Source organism: Mizuhopecten yessoensis, unplaced genomic scaffold (assembly GCF_002113885.1).
Source record: "Mizuhopecten yessoensis strain PY_sf001 unplaced genomic scaffold, ASM211388v2 scaffold10651, whole genome shotgun sequence".
Taxonomy (NCBI): Eukaryota; Metazoa; Mollusca; class Bivalvia; order Pectinida; family Pectinidae; genus Mizuhopecten; species Mizuhopecten yessoensis.
Window position 1 is genome coordinate 394,631 of NW_018408653.1, and position 12,854 is coordinate 407,484.

Sequence of the window (12,854 nt, forward strand, 5' to 3'; positions counted from 1 at the left end):
ATTCAGTTAAAAGTGTTAGAGTTGCTCATTTGGAGAGATATTATTTAACAGTTATATAAATAACAGTTCGCACGCTGATCCACTCAATCCCGCTCCAATACTTCATACTAACCAATTGTTTTCCAAGTAACAGCGGATCTGTAACAGTAGTAGTGGTCCACTTTATTTCCACAAATCGTTCTGGTGATTCGGCTGGAAACTGTTACCAACAAAAGTATGTATGTTAAGATATGTTTATCTTATATAGTTGTTAATCTACTAGGTTCAGGACAGTCTTATATAGTTGTTAATCTACTGGGTTTTTGACAGTCTTATATAGTTGTTAATCTTCTAGGTTCAGGACAGTCTTATATAGAAGTTAATCTACTAGGTTCAGGACAGTCTTATACAGTTGTTAATCTACTAGGTTCAGGACAGTCTGATATAGTTGTTAATCTACTAGGTTCATGACAGTCTTATATAGTTGTTAAGCTACTAGGTTCAGGACAGTCTTATACAGTTGTTAATCTACTAGGTTCAGGACATTCTTATATAGTTGTTAATTTACTAGGTTCAGGACAATCTTATATAGGTGTTAATCTACTAGGTTCAGGACAGTCTGATATAGTTGTTAATCTACTAGGTTCAGGAAAGTCTTATATAGTTGTTAATCTACTAGGTTCATTACAGTCTTATATAGTTGTTAATCTACTAGGTTCATTACAGTCTTATATAGTTGTTAATCTACTAGGTTCATGACAGTCTTATATAGTTGTTAAGCTACTAGGTTCAGGACAGTCTTATACAGTTGTTAATCTACTAGGTTCAGGACCGTCTTATAGAGTTGTTAATCTACTAGGCTCAGGACAGTCTTATATAGTTGTTAATCTTCTAGGTTCAGGACAGTCTTATATAGTTAATAATCTACTAGGTTCAGGACATTCTGATATAGTTGTTAATTTACTAGGTTCAGGACAGTCTTATAGCAGCCTCAAAATCTATAGAGGTGGTCTAAATGAGACAATAGGTAAACACAATACAGAAAGTATAGAAGCAAGAACGTGGAAATTCCAGATATCCTGCTCTTGCAGCTACAATTCCTTGGAATAAACTTATCTTAGGACAGCATATGGTAAGTGTTGTTGTATATTTCATGTCTCAAATATAATATTTATAAAAACGTTATATCTGAGGTAAATGTTATTAGAAATTATGTAATGTTTGGTCATTTGGTGATAACATTTATTCAGTTAAAAGTGTTAGAGTTGCTCATTTGGAGAGATATTATTTAACAGTTATATAAATAACAGTTCGCACGCTGATCCACTCAATCCCGCTCCAATACTTCATACTAACCAATTGTTTTCCAAGTAACAGCGGATCTGTAACAGTAGTAGTGGTCCACTTTATTTCCACAAATCGTTCTGGTGATTCGGCTGGAAACTGTTACCAACAAAAGTATGTTTTGTTTATCTTATATAGTTGTTAATCTACTAGGTTGAGGACAGTCTTATATAGTTGTTAATCTTCTAGGTTCAGGACAGTCTTATATAGTAATTAATCTACTAGGTTCAGGACAGTCTGATATAGTTGTTAATCTACTAGGTTCATTACAGTCTTATATAGTTGTTAATCTACTAGGTTCATGACAGTCTTATGTAGTTGTTAATCTACTAGGTTCAGGACAATCTTATATAGTTGTTAATCTACTAGGTTCAGGACAGTCAGCTTTGCAGATTCAGTAAATGTCAATTATCAATATTTCGGAAAATATGACACCTTTAGCATTACGATAATGATTACAAAATATCGTATTTGCACAAAATTTACAAATTTACCGCATTTCCGAACAAACAAATTTAGTTAATGCTTTACTACAGGAAAAAAACAATTCTTTTATGCTCTTCCTGTTAATCGATTTATGGCTGAAACTGAAGGTATCTGAATCTTTTGGAAATAGTCCCTCCGATTGTTATTTTATTATTTGTGTGTAGCATCAGAAATTTTCAAACCTGTTAAAATTTCACGGTAAAACAGACTTTCATGCCATAAATTTAAAACAGGTCCTTGCTGACACAAAATCTTCCATTCTTTGAAAGGTTCTTGTTTAACTGTGATATCGTATAACTGGACATATTTTGTTGGTCAAGTAAAAAACTGAAGAATTCACAACGTATTTTGAATACAGATATTGATAGGACATATCTGATTTACAATATAATATTCATTTGTTTAAATTTGATTCGTAAAAGAAATTAATAACTATTTTGGAATATCCGACTTTATATTTAAGATAATACACACGAAATAAAAGTACAATAAAACAGAACCTCGTTATTACGAATTCCAGTAATATCAAACTCTCGTTATCTGGACGTGTATACATAGGGGCCCGCTCTCTTATTGGATGTTATCAACAGAACATCTCGATGTTTTGAAGTTAACAATGATAAAAGAAAGCAAAGTTGTACTTTACTCAAAACAAAAGAGGTTTCATTGTACTTTTGGTCAATGTATGCCAATAACTCTGTGACTTGGTAGTTTGTATAAAATGTTATACAAAATTAAATAAAAGGTGTAAAAGTGTGAGAAGTGTGAATATATTTGTATTTTCCATTACGTTAGCCTCTGTTGGAGAGAATGTATATAGGCTTTGCCTGTTATTCCATTCAATTGACGGTACAACTTTGTCAATAAAATTTGTTGAAATGAAATCATAATAAAAGAAAGTAAGGTTGTACTTTGCTCAAGACAAAAGAGGTTTCATTGTATTTGAATGACATCAAACTTCCAAACAGAAACTAGCAATCTTATAAATGGATCATGGCTTACCTCTAGTCCAGTAGCGTTTATAACCAGTACCACAGACCTCAATTTATCGCCACCATTTATAACAAGTTGGAAGTCACACGTCACCTCATCACCTACGTCCAGTTTGGCTGGCTTGAGAGAGTTCAGACCCGAACTGTTAGTGTCTCCTAATATTGTTAAACGGCCAGTAACGGTCACTTCACTGACCGCAGCACCTGAAGTTTACAATGGAACTCAATGTCAAAAGCTGTTGAACTAGCACATAGGTGAAGAGAGCACTAAGGTAATAAATCACAAACAAATTTGTTAGTAAAGTGTGGTTTCGATAACATCAATTATCTCTCTGTATAATAAAATATAAACAAAACAATTTACCTGCGCTCCATAATGTAGAAAGGAAAAGCAAAATGGATGAATATTTCCTCATTTTGCTTGGAATGTCATACCAAATGTTTGTACAGCTCTTCAGAACCTGGTCACACACTGACTGTATCTCCGTCTTTATCACCTAGTTTGATTCTATTGGAATCGCATCCCTGCTGTCCCGGATATCGTAAAAACCTAATACGGTCGTAAAGGAGGAATACGTAGGCAGGTATTCGATTTTTGCGAGTATTTGTCATGCATATGGTATATGTATCAATTCTGTTCTGTGTGAGGAATGCCAGAAGCAATCGATTTTCCATGGATCTCGTTTGTGGTAGAAGAAATAATCCGTTGCATACTCAAAAGTGGATCCGAATCAAGTATATATCTCGTTCATTCAATTGAATCCAACTTGAAAGAAGGCTCCAATAATTCAGGAACACAAATTGTCTCTTTTGCTGACTTTCATGAATTTTGATAAAAGTATAAGCTATATACACAACTTAATCAGTGGCATGCCACAACAATCATACTTAGGTATACAATAAGGCCTGCCTATGTACAAAATATCAACAATGTAGCGGTACCTGACCACGATGGAAATTTTCAGGAAGTTATTGAAATGTGCTAAAATCAAATGTTGTTGCAAGCTGGTACATTGTATGTACTCTTGAAATAACGTTTACTTACAGTTTATACATGGCATTGCCCTCTTTTGTTGTCCAGACAAAATGAATGACGATGATACTGAATTTTAACATTGATAACTAAAAGCAATTAAGTAGGACATGGAACAGTGGACTAAACGAGGAAACGATACAGTGGACAATTCTCTTTAATGATCGACAACTGTAACACTGCATACTGTAACACTTGTTTTTTGGATACTGTACATCAGGATCAGTGTGGTGTGGGGAGAAATAATAAGTCACTCGTGAGTTATAGACGGAGAGACATCAACTATCAGGATAACACTGTATAGGTCAAACCAGCGGAAATGTCTTGTACTATGCCATGTCAGATATTTGCCATTCACAGGTAAAATCTATATTCGCCAAGCCTTAATTTCTCCCTTCACACGAAATTACTTTATATCACTGTCATGATAAATTTTCGCTTATTGCAAAAGGCGGAAAAGGCGAAAGTTCAACTGCGGCGAAAATGTACCTGTTTACAGTATACATGTATGCATCTCATGCCTGACTACTCTTTTCCATTTCCATTTTAGCATTTTCTACTTCCAAATTTGCCATTATATAAACAACATATATTCAGGTTACCATTCACTTTAAATGGCTAACCTCTTATATATGAACTTAAGGACTTTAATCATGTGTCAGATTTTAGGTGAATGAATATTATATTATTAATATTATTTTTAATCATAAGAAGCTAACCAAGAAGTTGTAAGATATATTTTAAAACCGACACATTTTACGATATAAAAACTGAGGGAACTATGACATTGACAATCGAAATTGTTCTTGTGACAATATGTTTATCTCAATATTGACGTATAATTCTTACAGCTGAGCAATGTCATTGTATAGGGATTTTTTTTCTTTTTCTATAATTATAAAAATACTTCAAAGTGACAAGAATCATCATTTATCAAATACTCTAAAATACAATGTAGTATTTTGAAAAATCAAAAATCGAAACTATTTCGAAATAGGTTTGTTTTCTAGTGCTTCTGTATGTTAAGATGTAAATATGTGTAATATTTATAAACTATATCTTATCTATTAACATTTACGTTTTAAATTCAAATAATGAAACAATTAATTTGTATCGACAACCTCCGAATAATTTGTATATGCAAAATATGCCAAACTTAATCTAGAGTTACTGCAAACATTTTGATAAAATTATGTTCGGTAAAAAGTTGTTTTTTTTTACCGTATGACTATTTATCCCTTAATTTGAGCCTTTTGGACTTGTTTGTTAATTACGTAAAAGACAACATGGAGGTTTTAAAGTATGGTGGAGATCATTTGTTCGTGACTCTGTAATCAAGTTTTGTACCTCGCTATAAACATACACACTAACTAACGCACACACATATTGCTGTCTGTTCCTGATGTCTCCTCTGCTCATGTAGATGTCATTATACGGCTCTTTTTCCTGGCATATTTGCATTGTATTTTTCTCATTACTCTATTTATATTGTTGTCTTTTTTTGTGTCACTGTACTGATGGGAATGTCCAAAATTAGTTTGCCGTTCACTTTGACTCACTATTATATCAGATTTTGATATTTTTGGTTCATTTTTTTCGGTCATACACTGCCAAATATGCGTTGAAAGATAAATTTGCAGTAAAAGAAATCATTTAAATTTTAAGTGAACAAAATTGTTGCGATTGGCATATATTGTCATAATTTTGTTCATGTTAACTGGATGACTTTCTTGCTAACTGATTCGTTAATACGAAAATGGCCCTTGATTCATTTATAGCATTGGTTACCTCCCTTTCCTTGTTAATGTGTTATGTTTTCCTTTAAGCGTGACAACGATGACATAGTAAAAGGTATGCAATAGGGTTTATAAGGGTTACTGCAAAACAAATACTCTCTCACACAGAATAAAGATGCGGAGAATACCTTTCATCGAGATTAAAAATAACTGATATATAAATAAAATCAATAACAATTATATCAAATGCAGCATTAAAGAATTGTTTATTATGAGTTTATGATATTACAGGAAAATAACGTTTGAAAAGAAACGAAAGAGTTGAGCAGATTATTTAAATTGCACGAAAACAGAAATTAGATGCATATTACATAACATCTAAAACCAATATTCTTTTTATTGGAATTGCTATATTTTAAATTTTTCGTGGTTATATTTTTGCGGTCTGTAATTTTCAGCAAGGAAGTCTTGGGGTTACAGTAGATTCCCAACGAGAGACGTCAGTCCGATTACAGGTTGCATTTGGAATAACGGTTGATTCGTATTGCTCTGGGTGTGTGTGACTATCGCAGAGGAGGGAAAGAAGAAGGCCTAGGTCCACCGGTGTTCATAACATCTGAAAGTATTTGAAAAATGGTCATTTCAAACAGTTAAAGTAATTGAAAATTGATCTTTCTCAATGACCTGTATTTGATATTTAGCTTTCGTGAAGTATTTTGTCTTAACGTTGATAATACACAACACCTATTTCAATCTTAAGAATTAATCTGACAATTTGGCTTTTCTTTACGAATTCGAACCTCGCTATTAGACTTGTCTCCACTGTTCGCTTACGATACGCAATATATATTGTATGAGATATTATATCATATGACGTAATAAATATTTATTATATTATATGACGTAATATTTATTATTTTCTATTATATGATGTTATATTCAATATATTATATCAAATAAAATTATATTATATCATATTATTACATCATTATATTATATCATTACATCTTGTATTATATCATATTATGATATAAATAGAACCCAGCAGATAGGAAAGCAGAAAGATTAACCGAGAAAGTACGACCATTGTGGTGTTGATCAATAAATGCAGAGCTTATCCCTACCAGAAAAAATACGTACTTTGAAGCCTCCCGAAGACAATCGCCATCTCCTCTGAAACATGTATAAAATAGCTTGATATAATCATAATGTACTATTATACTTCATGCAATCTAACATACAAATGAAATAATCATGTAAATGCAATACAAGCGATAAGTAACAATTAAAATCCACCAGCTAACAAAAGCAAACAAAATAATAACTATAAACATATTTTACGTTTAACATTTCACGATCAACTTAAAAGGTAATCATTATTTATTTTACAACAATCAAGAAACAAGTTAATCCATCTTATATCAATCAAAATCGTGTAAGCCTGGATAAAAGTGCGCAGAGAGTCTCTATAAGGGAGGAAACCGGATTATATAGAGAAAACCAACGTGGTCGGACAGATGACCTTATACATTTTCAAGTCAGGTCGGGGAGGCGGACCCCTTCCATCTTGGTGAAAGGTTATTGCGCTATCCACCCGCCCGCACGATCATTGGCCAATTAAACTGACACTGTACATCAGGATCAGTGTGGTGTGGGGAGAAATAATAAGTCACTCGTGAGTTATAGACGGAGAGACATCAACTATCAGGATAACATTGTATAGGTAAAACCAGCGAAAATTTCTTGTACTATTTCTGAAAACATATTATCCTTTGGTTGAAATAGTTGAAATTTCTGTATCGCATAAGTTTCATTAATCTTTTTTATGTAATTGACCCAAAAATATAGATGGCAAATTATGAGAAAGGATGATTTTACCATGGGTGAGATGTTGAATATATGCATTATGCTATATTGTATCATTAACAAATATGTTAACTAAGCACAATATTCTGTCTTTATATTTTGATCTGCAGTCACGTCATCAGAATAATTCAAATTTATAAAATACTCACCGACTATAGCTATGACATCTTCGGGGTCTGAAAACAGACAAATCGTAAATAGAAATTAAATTGTTATAATTTTGAATTATTTCACTTTCATTATTTAAGTAGCCTATTGTAACTTTAGGTTTAGACTATTATCCTGGATTAGTACAAGTGACTTTTGAGTTACATTTAGCTGTTTTACCTTTCAGAAACATATCTGCAAATGCTTTATCGATAGTCGATCCTGAAAGCCTATCGATCGATCGATTGCATGTTATGTTATATTATCAAACAAATAAAATAACTTACTGCCAAGGTCAAACAGTGCGTCTCTGATATCTGGAAAAATAGAAGCAAGAAAATTGTACTATATATCTTTCTTTTACACTAAAAATACATAAGATTTGCTAGTTGTTTTATATGTATCTTACAGTTGAATATAGTTACTGTAAGTAAGATGATTTGGTTTGTTTGGTTTGTTTGTGTTTTACGTCCTATTAACAATGATGGTCATATAAGGACCGTGCCAGGTTTTGGTGGTGGAGGAAAGCCGGAGTTCCCGGAGAAGAACCACCGACCTGGTACCCACGACGCAATGACGGCGGACTAATGGTACAGCAGAATGACAGACGCCTTAACCACTTGGCCACCGCGACCCCTCATGTTTTTGTAAGATAATTACACGTTTATATAGTAAAATGCTGCTTAGGTGACAATCGTTTTTGTTAAATGAATACCAACTATTTCTTTGAATTAAATATATAGATGGAACAATACATTAAACTATATATATAATAGTGATTAACTTGAATAACGAAAACAAAAATATCTGTATATCGTCTTCAGCAGTTTACTGAACAATTAGTGATGGAGTAAAAACTTTAGACAGATACTTGGCAGGCTGGTGAACAGGCGAATAAAGTCCTCCACGTGACATCCCCCATGACTCCCAAATCCTAGGTCACGTTTGTCATTCCCTGATTTCAGTAGGGGGGCAACGTTCCGTTTTTCAGTCATGAGCTTTTCCAACGATGCACGTAAATGTTGCTGCAATAAATAAAAAGTTATTATTACAAATGAGTTTTTTTAGCACCAAAAAAAGGATTCTGGTTCACCTATCATTGAATGGCATTGTCACTATATCAGCCAAACAAATTCATTTGGCAATCAAATGACTATAAGTATCATTTTGCAGTTGTGAATTGGCCAGTTCTTGAAAATGTCTACACAAAATAGGCCAACGATGACGGCATATCAAACATATTAATGTGCCGTGAAGTGGGCAAGTGTTTTATTGCGCTTCATGGAAACTACGTGTTTATGGCAGTTCAAGGTAACATGAACATGGAGGTTATATCACCGTTCAATATATACATGTACATATAGCATCCTAAAAAATACTAGTAGGCATCAAAGGAAAAGAAAGTGATACTTGAATGTTCTTTTCATATTCAATTTATGAAACGTGGCCAGTTTCGTAAATTTCAGATGGAATTGAAACGAATGCAGGATTGTGTTAATTACATGACCAAGATTAGTTACTTTTGAAAACCACATCCTCTCGGTCTTAATTAGAAGTAAGAATTTCGATATTTTGACTCCAACCTTTTCTCTTTTGTGTGTCGCAAATTGAGCGATGATAGCCTGCAGTTAGTCAGAGCTCGACTAGGCGATATCAAGCACATGTTTATAGCAAAATCAATGTACAGGGTGATACATTGTACTCTAATATAAATGACTAATGTATGTGCATGTCGTAATATCTGTATGTCCTGCGTACTTTGAATCAGTATGTATCTACCATAATTATCATTATCCGTATGAATTGTTTAACATATAATTATGTCTTTTCAATGGTATATATACATTGTATCTCTTAGATAATTGAACAGATTTGTTATGCATTTATATGTCAGGTATATGTAACCTGTTAGATCTTCGTAACATTAACAGAATAAAAACATTTGTATGTTTACTGATCAGGATATAGTTTATTCACATTAGCTGAACAAAATATTATCCAATTTCGCAAATATTAAAATTTGAAAAAGAATTAGTCAAACTAAGTACATTGAGGTCAATATTACATTAACAAGTTGCTTGAAATCCCCGCATAGCGCAAAGGAAAGTACACAAACTAAGTTGTTCAAAACTAAAATTTTGAATAAATGTCTGTAACTAAGTTCCTTAAGGGAACATAACAAAAAAACAACATCAACAGTAATTTTAAGTCAGTGACTCAGTTTCTATTTATTTTTTCATTATGAAATCGATTTACTGAATACCTTAGTAATGAGCAAATCAATTTCAGCATTGCAGTGTTTGAAGTGTTGCTGAAATAACCGTTAACACGTGAAAGTTATCATATGCATTAGTTATGAAGTTACCGTTTGTGATCATATTTATTAGTTATGAAGTTACCGTTTGTTATCATATGTATTAGTTATGAAGTTACCGTTTTTTATCATATTTATTAGTTTTGAAGTTACCGTTTGTTATCATATGTTTTAGTTATGAAGTTACCGTTTCTTATCATATATATTAGTTATGAAGTTACCGTTTTTTATCATATTTATTAGTTTTGAAGTTACCGTTTGTTATCATATATATTAGTTATGAAGGTACCGTTTATTATCATATGTATTAGTTATGAGGTTACCATTTGTTATCATATTTATTAGTCATGAAGTTACCGTTTGTTATCATATCTATTAGTTATGAAGTTACCGTTTGTTACCATATGTATTAGTTATGAAGTTTCCGTTTGTTATCATATATTTATTAGTTATGAAGTTTCCGTTTGTTATCATATATTTATTAGTTATGAAGTTACCGTTTTTTATCATATTTATTAGTTTTGAAGTTACCGTTTGTTATCATATGTTTTAGTTATGAAGTTACCGTTTGTGATCATATTTATTATTTATGAAGTTACCGTTTGTTATTATATTTATTAGTTATGAAGTTACCGTTTGTTATTATATTTATTAGTTATGAAGTTTCCGTTTGTTATCATATATTTATTAGTTATGAAGTTTACGTTTGTTATCATATTTATTAGTCATGAAGTTACCGTTTGTTATCATATTTATTAGGTATGAAGTTACCGTTTGTTATCTTATGTTTTAGTTATGAAGTTACCGTTTGTTATCATATATATTAGTTATGAAGGTACCGTTTGAATACTTGGAATGAACACAATAAGCGTCATCAAATTAAAAGAACATGCTTGATTAAGATTGTCACTAAATCAAATGCGAAATAAAGACTTCAGTCTTGAAACATTTTGTGAATCTGTCATAAGGTTTAAAATCAATTTCAACTTTTTCCAACGCAGTCCTTAAAATATATAGATAATTTTAAAACTTCGCTAATTACACAAAAACAAAGAAGGATTGTTTGTACAAGGTTTTCTGTCCTATTAACAGCTACACGTAAAGTTATTTAATTTTCAACGCAAAATGTCTGAAATAAAAAAAAAACCATCTTGATAATGGCATGCATTCGATCATATTGGGAATAAAATATAATAACTGACACTTCGCAAGAAATTTTGTTTGGACAAACTTAATCGAGTTTTGGAAATCACAGTTTCTTGATTAAAAAATAGAAAAGATTTTTTGTCAGGAAAAGAAACCCCCAAAACACAAATGACCCATGGAAGTACATACAAAGGACATAAAACCACTCACTAATTTGTCGTCTCCCTTTTCCCTTCTGTCTTCAGGACTTTTTCTCGGTTTTGCGCCATGGACGGCGGCCACACCCACAACCAATATGATTAGAGAACAAGCAATCTTCATCGCGGCGATTCTGTCAGCAACGGTATGGCAAACAGCTCGTGATGTCTTGGCTTTATACCTACAACATTCACTCTCATGACCTTTTCACTTAATCAGTCACACGCTCTTGGCTCATTTGATAAGTATCTGGCGTACCCTAATGGTACCTGATCGCCAATGGTACTCACGTCCTTTTTTCTGTTATTGTGGTGATGCTACATTTCTTTAATGGGTGAAATGTTGTCAAGGAAAAATACAAATTTATCTTTTATAAATGTCACTAAAAAATACTTTTCACCGAGAAACGAATTACAGTAGTCAATACACTAATATGTTTACACACTTTTCTTTTTTATTTAAGTTAAGGTTCCCTATTCCGTCTTTGCATATTGCAGAGTTATCTTCTCTTGTGAGCAGGTATTGATTGTTACGTCATTGGTTTGTGTGAAAAAATTACATCGTTTTCTCAAAAATTGATGACGTTCCTCTCACAAACCAATAACGTAACAATCAATACCGGCTCACAAGAGAAGATAACTCTGCAATACGCAAAGACGGAATATCTTTGTCAGAAACTATAGCTATGCATCGGATATCTTTTTCCTGCATGTCACTTGAGAGCATTACATAACGGAACTTTATGAAAAAAGAAAAAGATCAAGTACACAAGCAAATCAGAACTAGAGTAATAGAAATAACAGTATAATACTTGGCCTTTTATAAACTATTATGTTGTTTTAACTAGCCGAGCGTGTTGGTCACTGATACATGTAGTACACTGCCCGAGTCCAATAACAGTTACATCCCACACGAAATTAAGGGGAGATTACTGTATGTACGAAACACCGTGACATTTTCTAGTGTATTACCTGCAGAGGGACAGCGATCTTTAATACGCTGACTGAAATTATCCCCCTTAGTTACTGTAATATATAAATACGCTGATTTATAGGACCCCTTAGTTACTGTAATATATAAATAGGCTGATTGATAGGACCCCTCAGTTACTGTAATATATAAATACGCTGACTTATGGGATCCCTCAGTTACTGTAATATATAAAGACGTGACTTAAATAATCTCCCTCAGTTACTTTAATATATAAATATGCAGACTTATAGGATCCCTCAGTTACTGTAATATATCAATATGCCGACTTATAGGATCCCTAGATAACTGTAATATGTAAATACGCTGAACTAGATGATCACTCAGTTACTGTAACAGGTAAATACTCTTACTTAAATGATCTTTCAATTGCTGTAACATGTAAGTACGCTGAACTTAATGATCCCTCAGTTAATGTTATATATAAGTACAATGAACTAAATGATCCCTCAGTTACTGTAACATGTAAGAACGCTGAACTAAATGATCCCTCAGTTACTGTAACATGTAAGTACGCTGACTTAAATGATCCCTCAGTTACTGTAACATGTAAGTACAATGAACTAAATGATCTCTCAGTTACTGTAATATATAAGTACGCTGAACTAAATGATCCCTCAGTT

At 32.6% G+C, this 12,854-nt stretch overlaps 1 protein-coding gene across 1 annotated transcript; it reads right to left on the bottom strand.

Annotated features, from left to right (window-relative positions):
• Positions 1-5,820: 5,820 nt before the first annotated feature.
• On the bottom strand, positions 5,821-11,425 carry LOC110461740. The gene is made up of 6 exons (XM_021515371.1): positions 11,254-11,425; positions 8,455-8,608; positions 7,871-7,900; positions 7,586-7,612; positions 6,711-6,743; positions 5,821-6,186 (listed from the first exon to the last, which is right to left on the bottom strand). Exons 1-6 carry the CDS (start codon positions 11,362-11,364, stop codon positions 6,134-6,136), a joined length of 408 nt encoding a protein of 135 aa, XP_021371046.1. The 5' UTR covers positions 11,365-11,425; the 3' UTR covers positions 5,821-6,133.
• Between the last annotated feature and the right edge of the window lie 1,429 nt (positions 11,426-12,854).

Excerpts from the sequence above, each read along its gene's own strand:
- LOC110461740 (XM_021515371.1), bottom strand. The coding sequence starts at position 11,364 with ATGAAGATTGCTTGTTCTCTAATCATATTGGTTGTGGGTGTGGCCGCC. Across the intron at positions 7,901-8,454 it reads CCTGTTCACCAGCCTGCCAA|ATATCAGAGACGCACTGTTT; the intron begins GTATCTGTCTAA and ends CTATTTTTCCAG. Across the intron at positions 6,187-6,710 it reads TGTCTTCGGGAGGCTTCAAA|ATGTTATGAACACCGGTGGA; the intron begins GTACGTATTTTT and ends AAATACTTTCAG.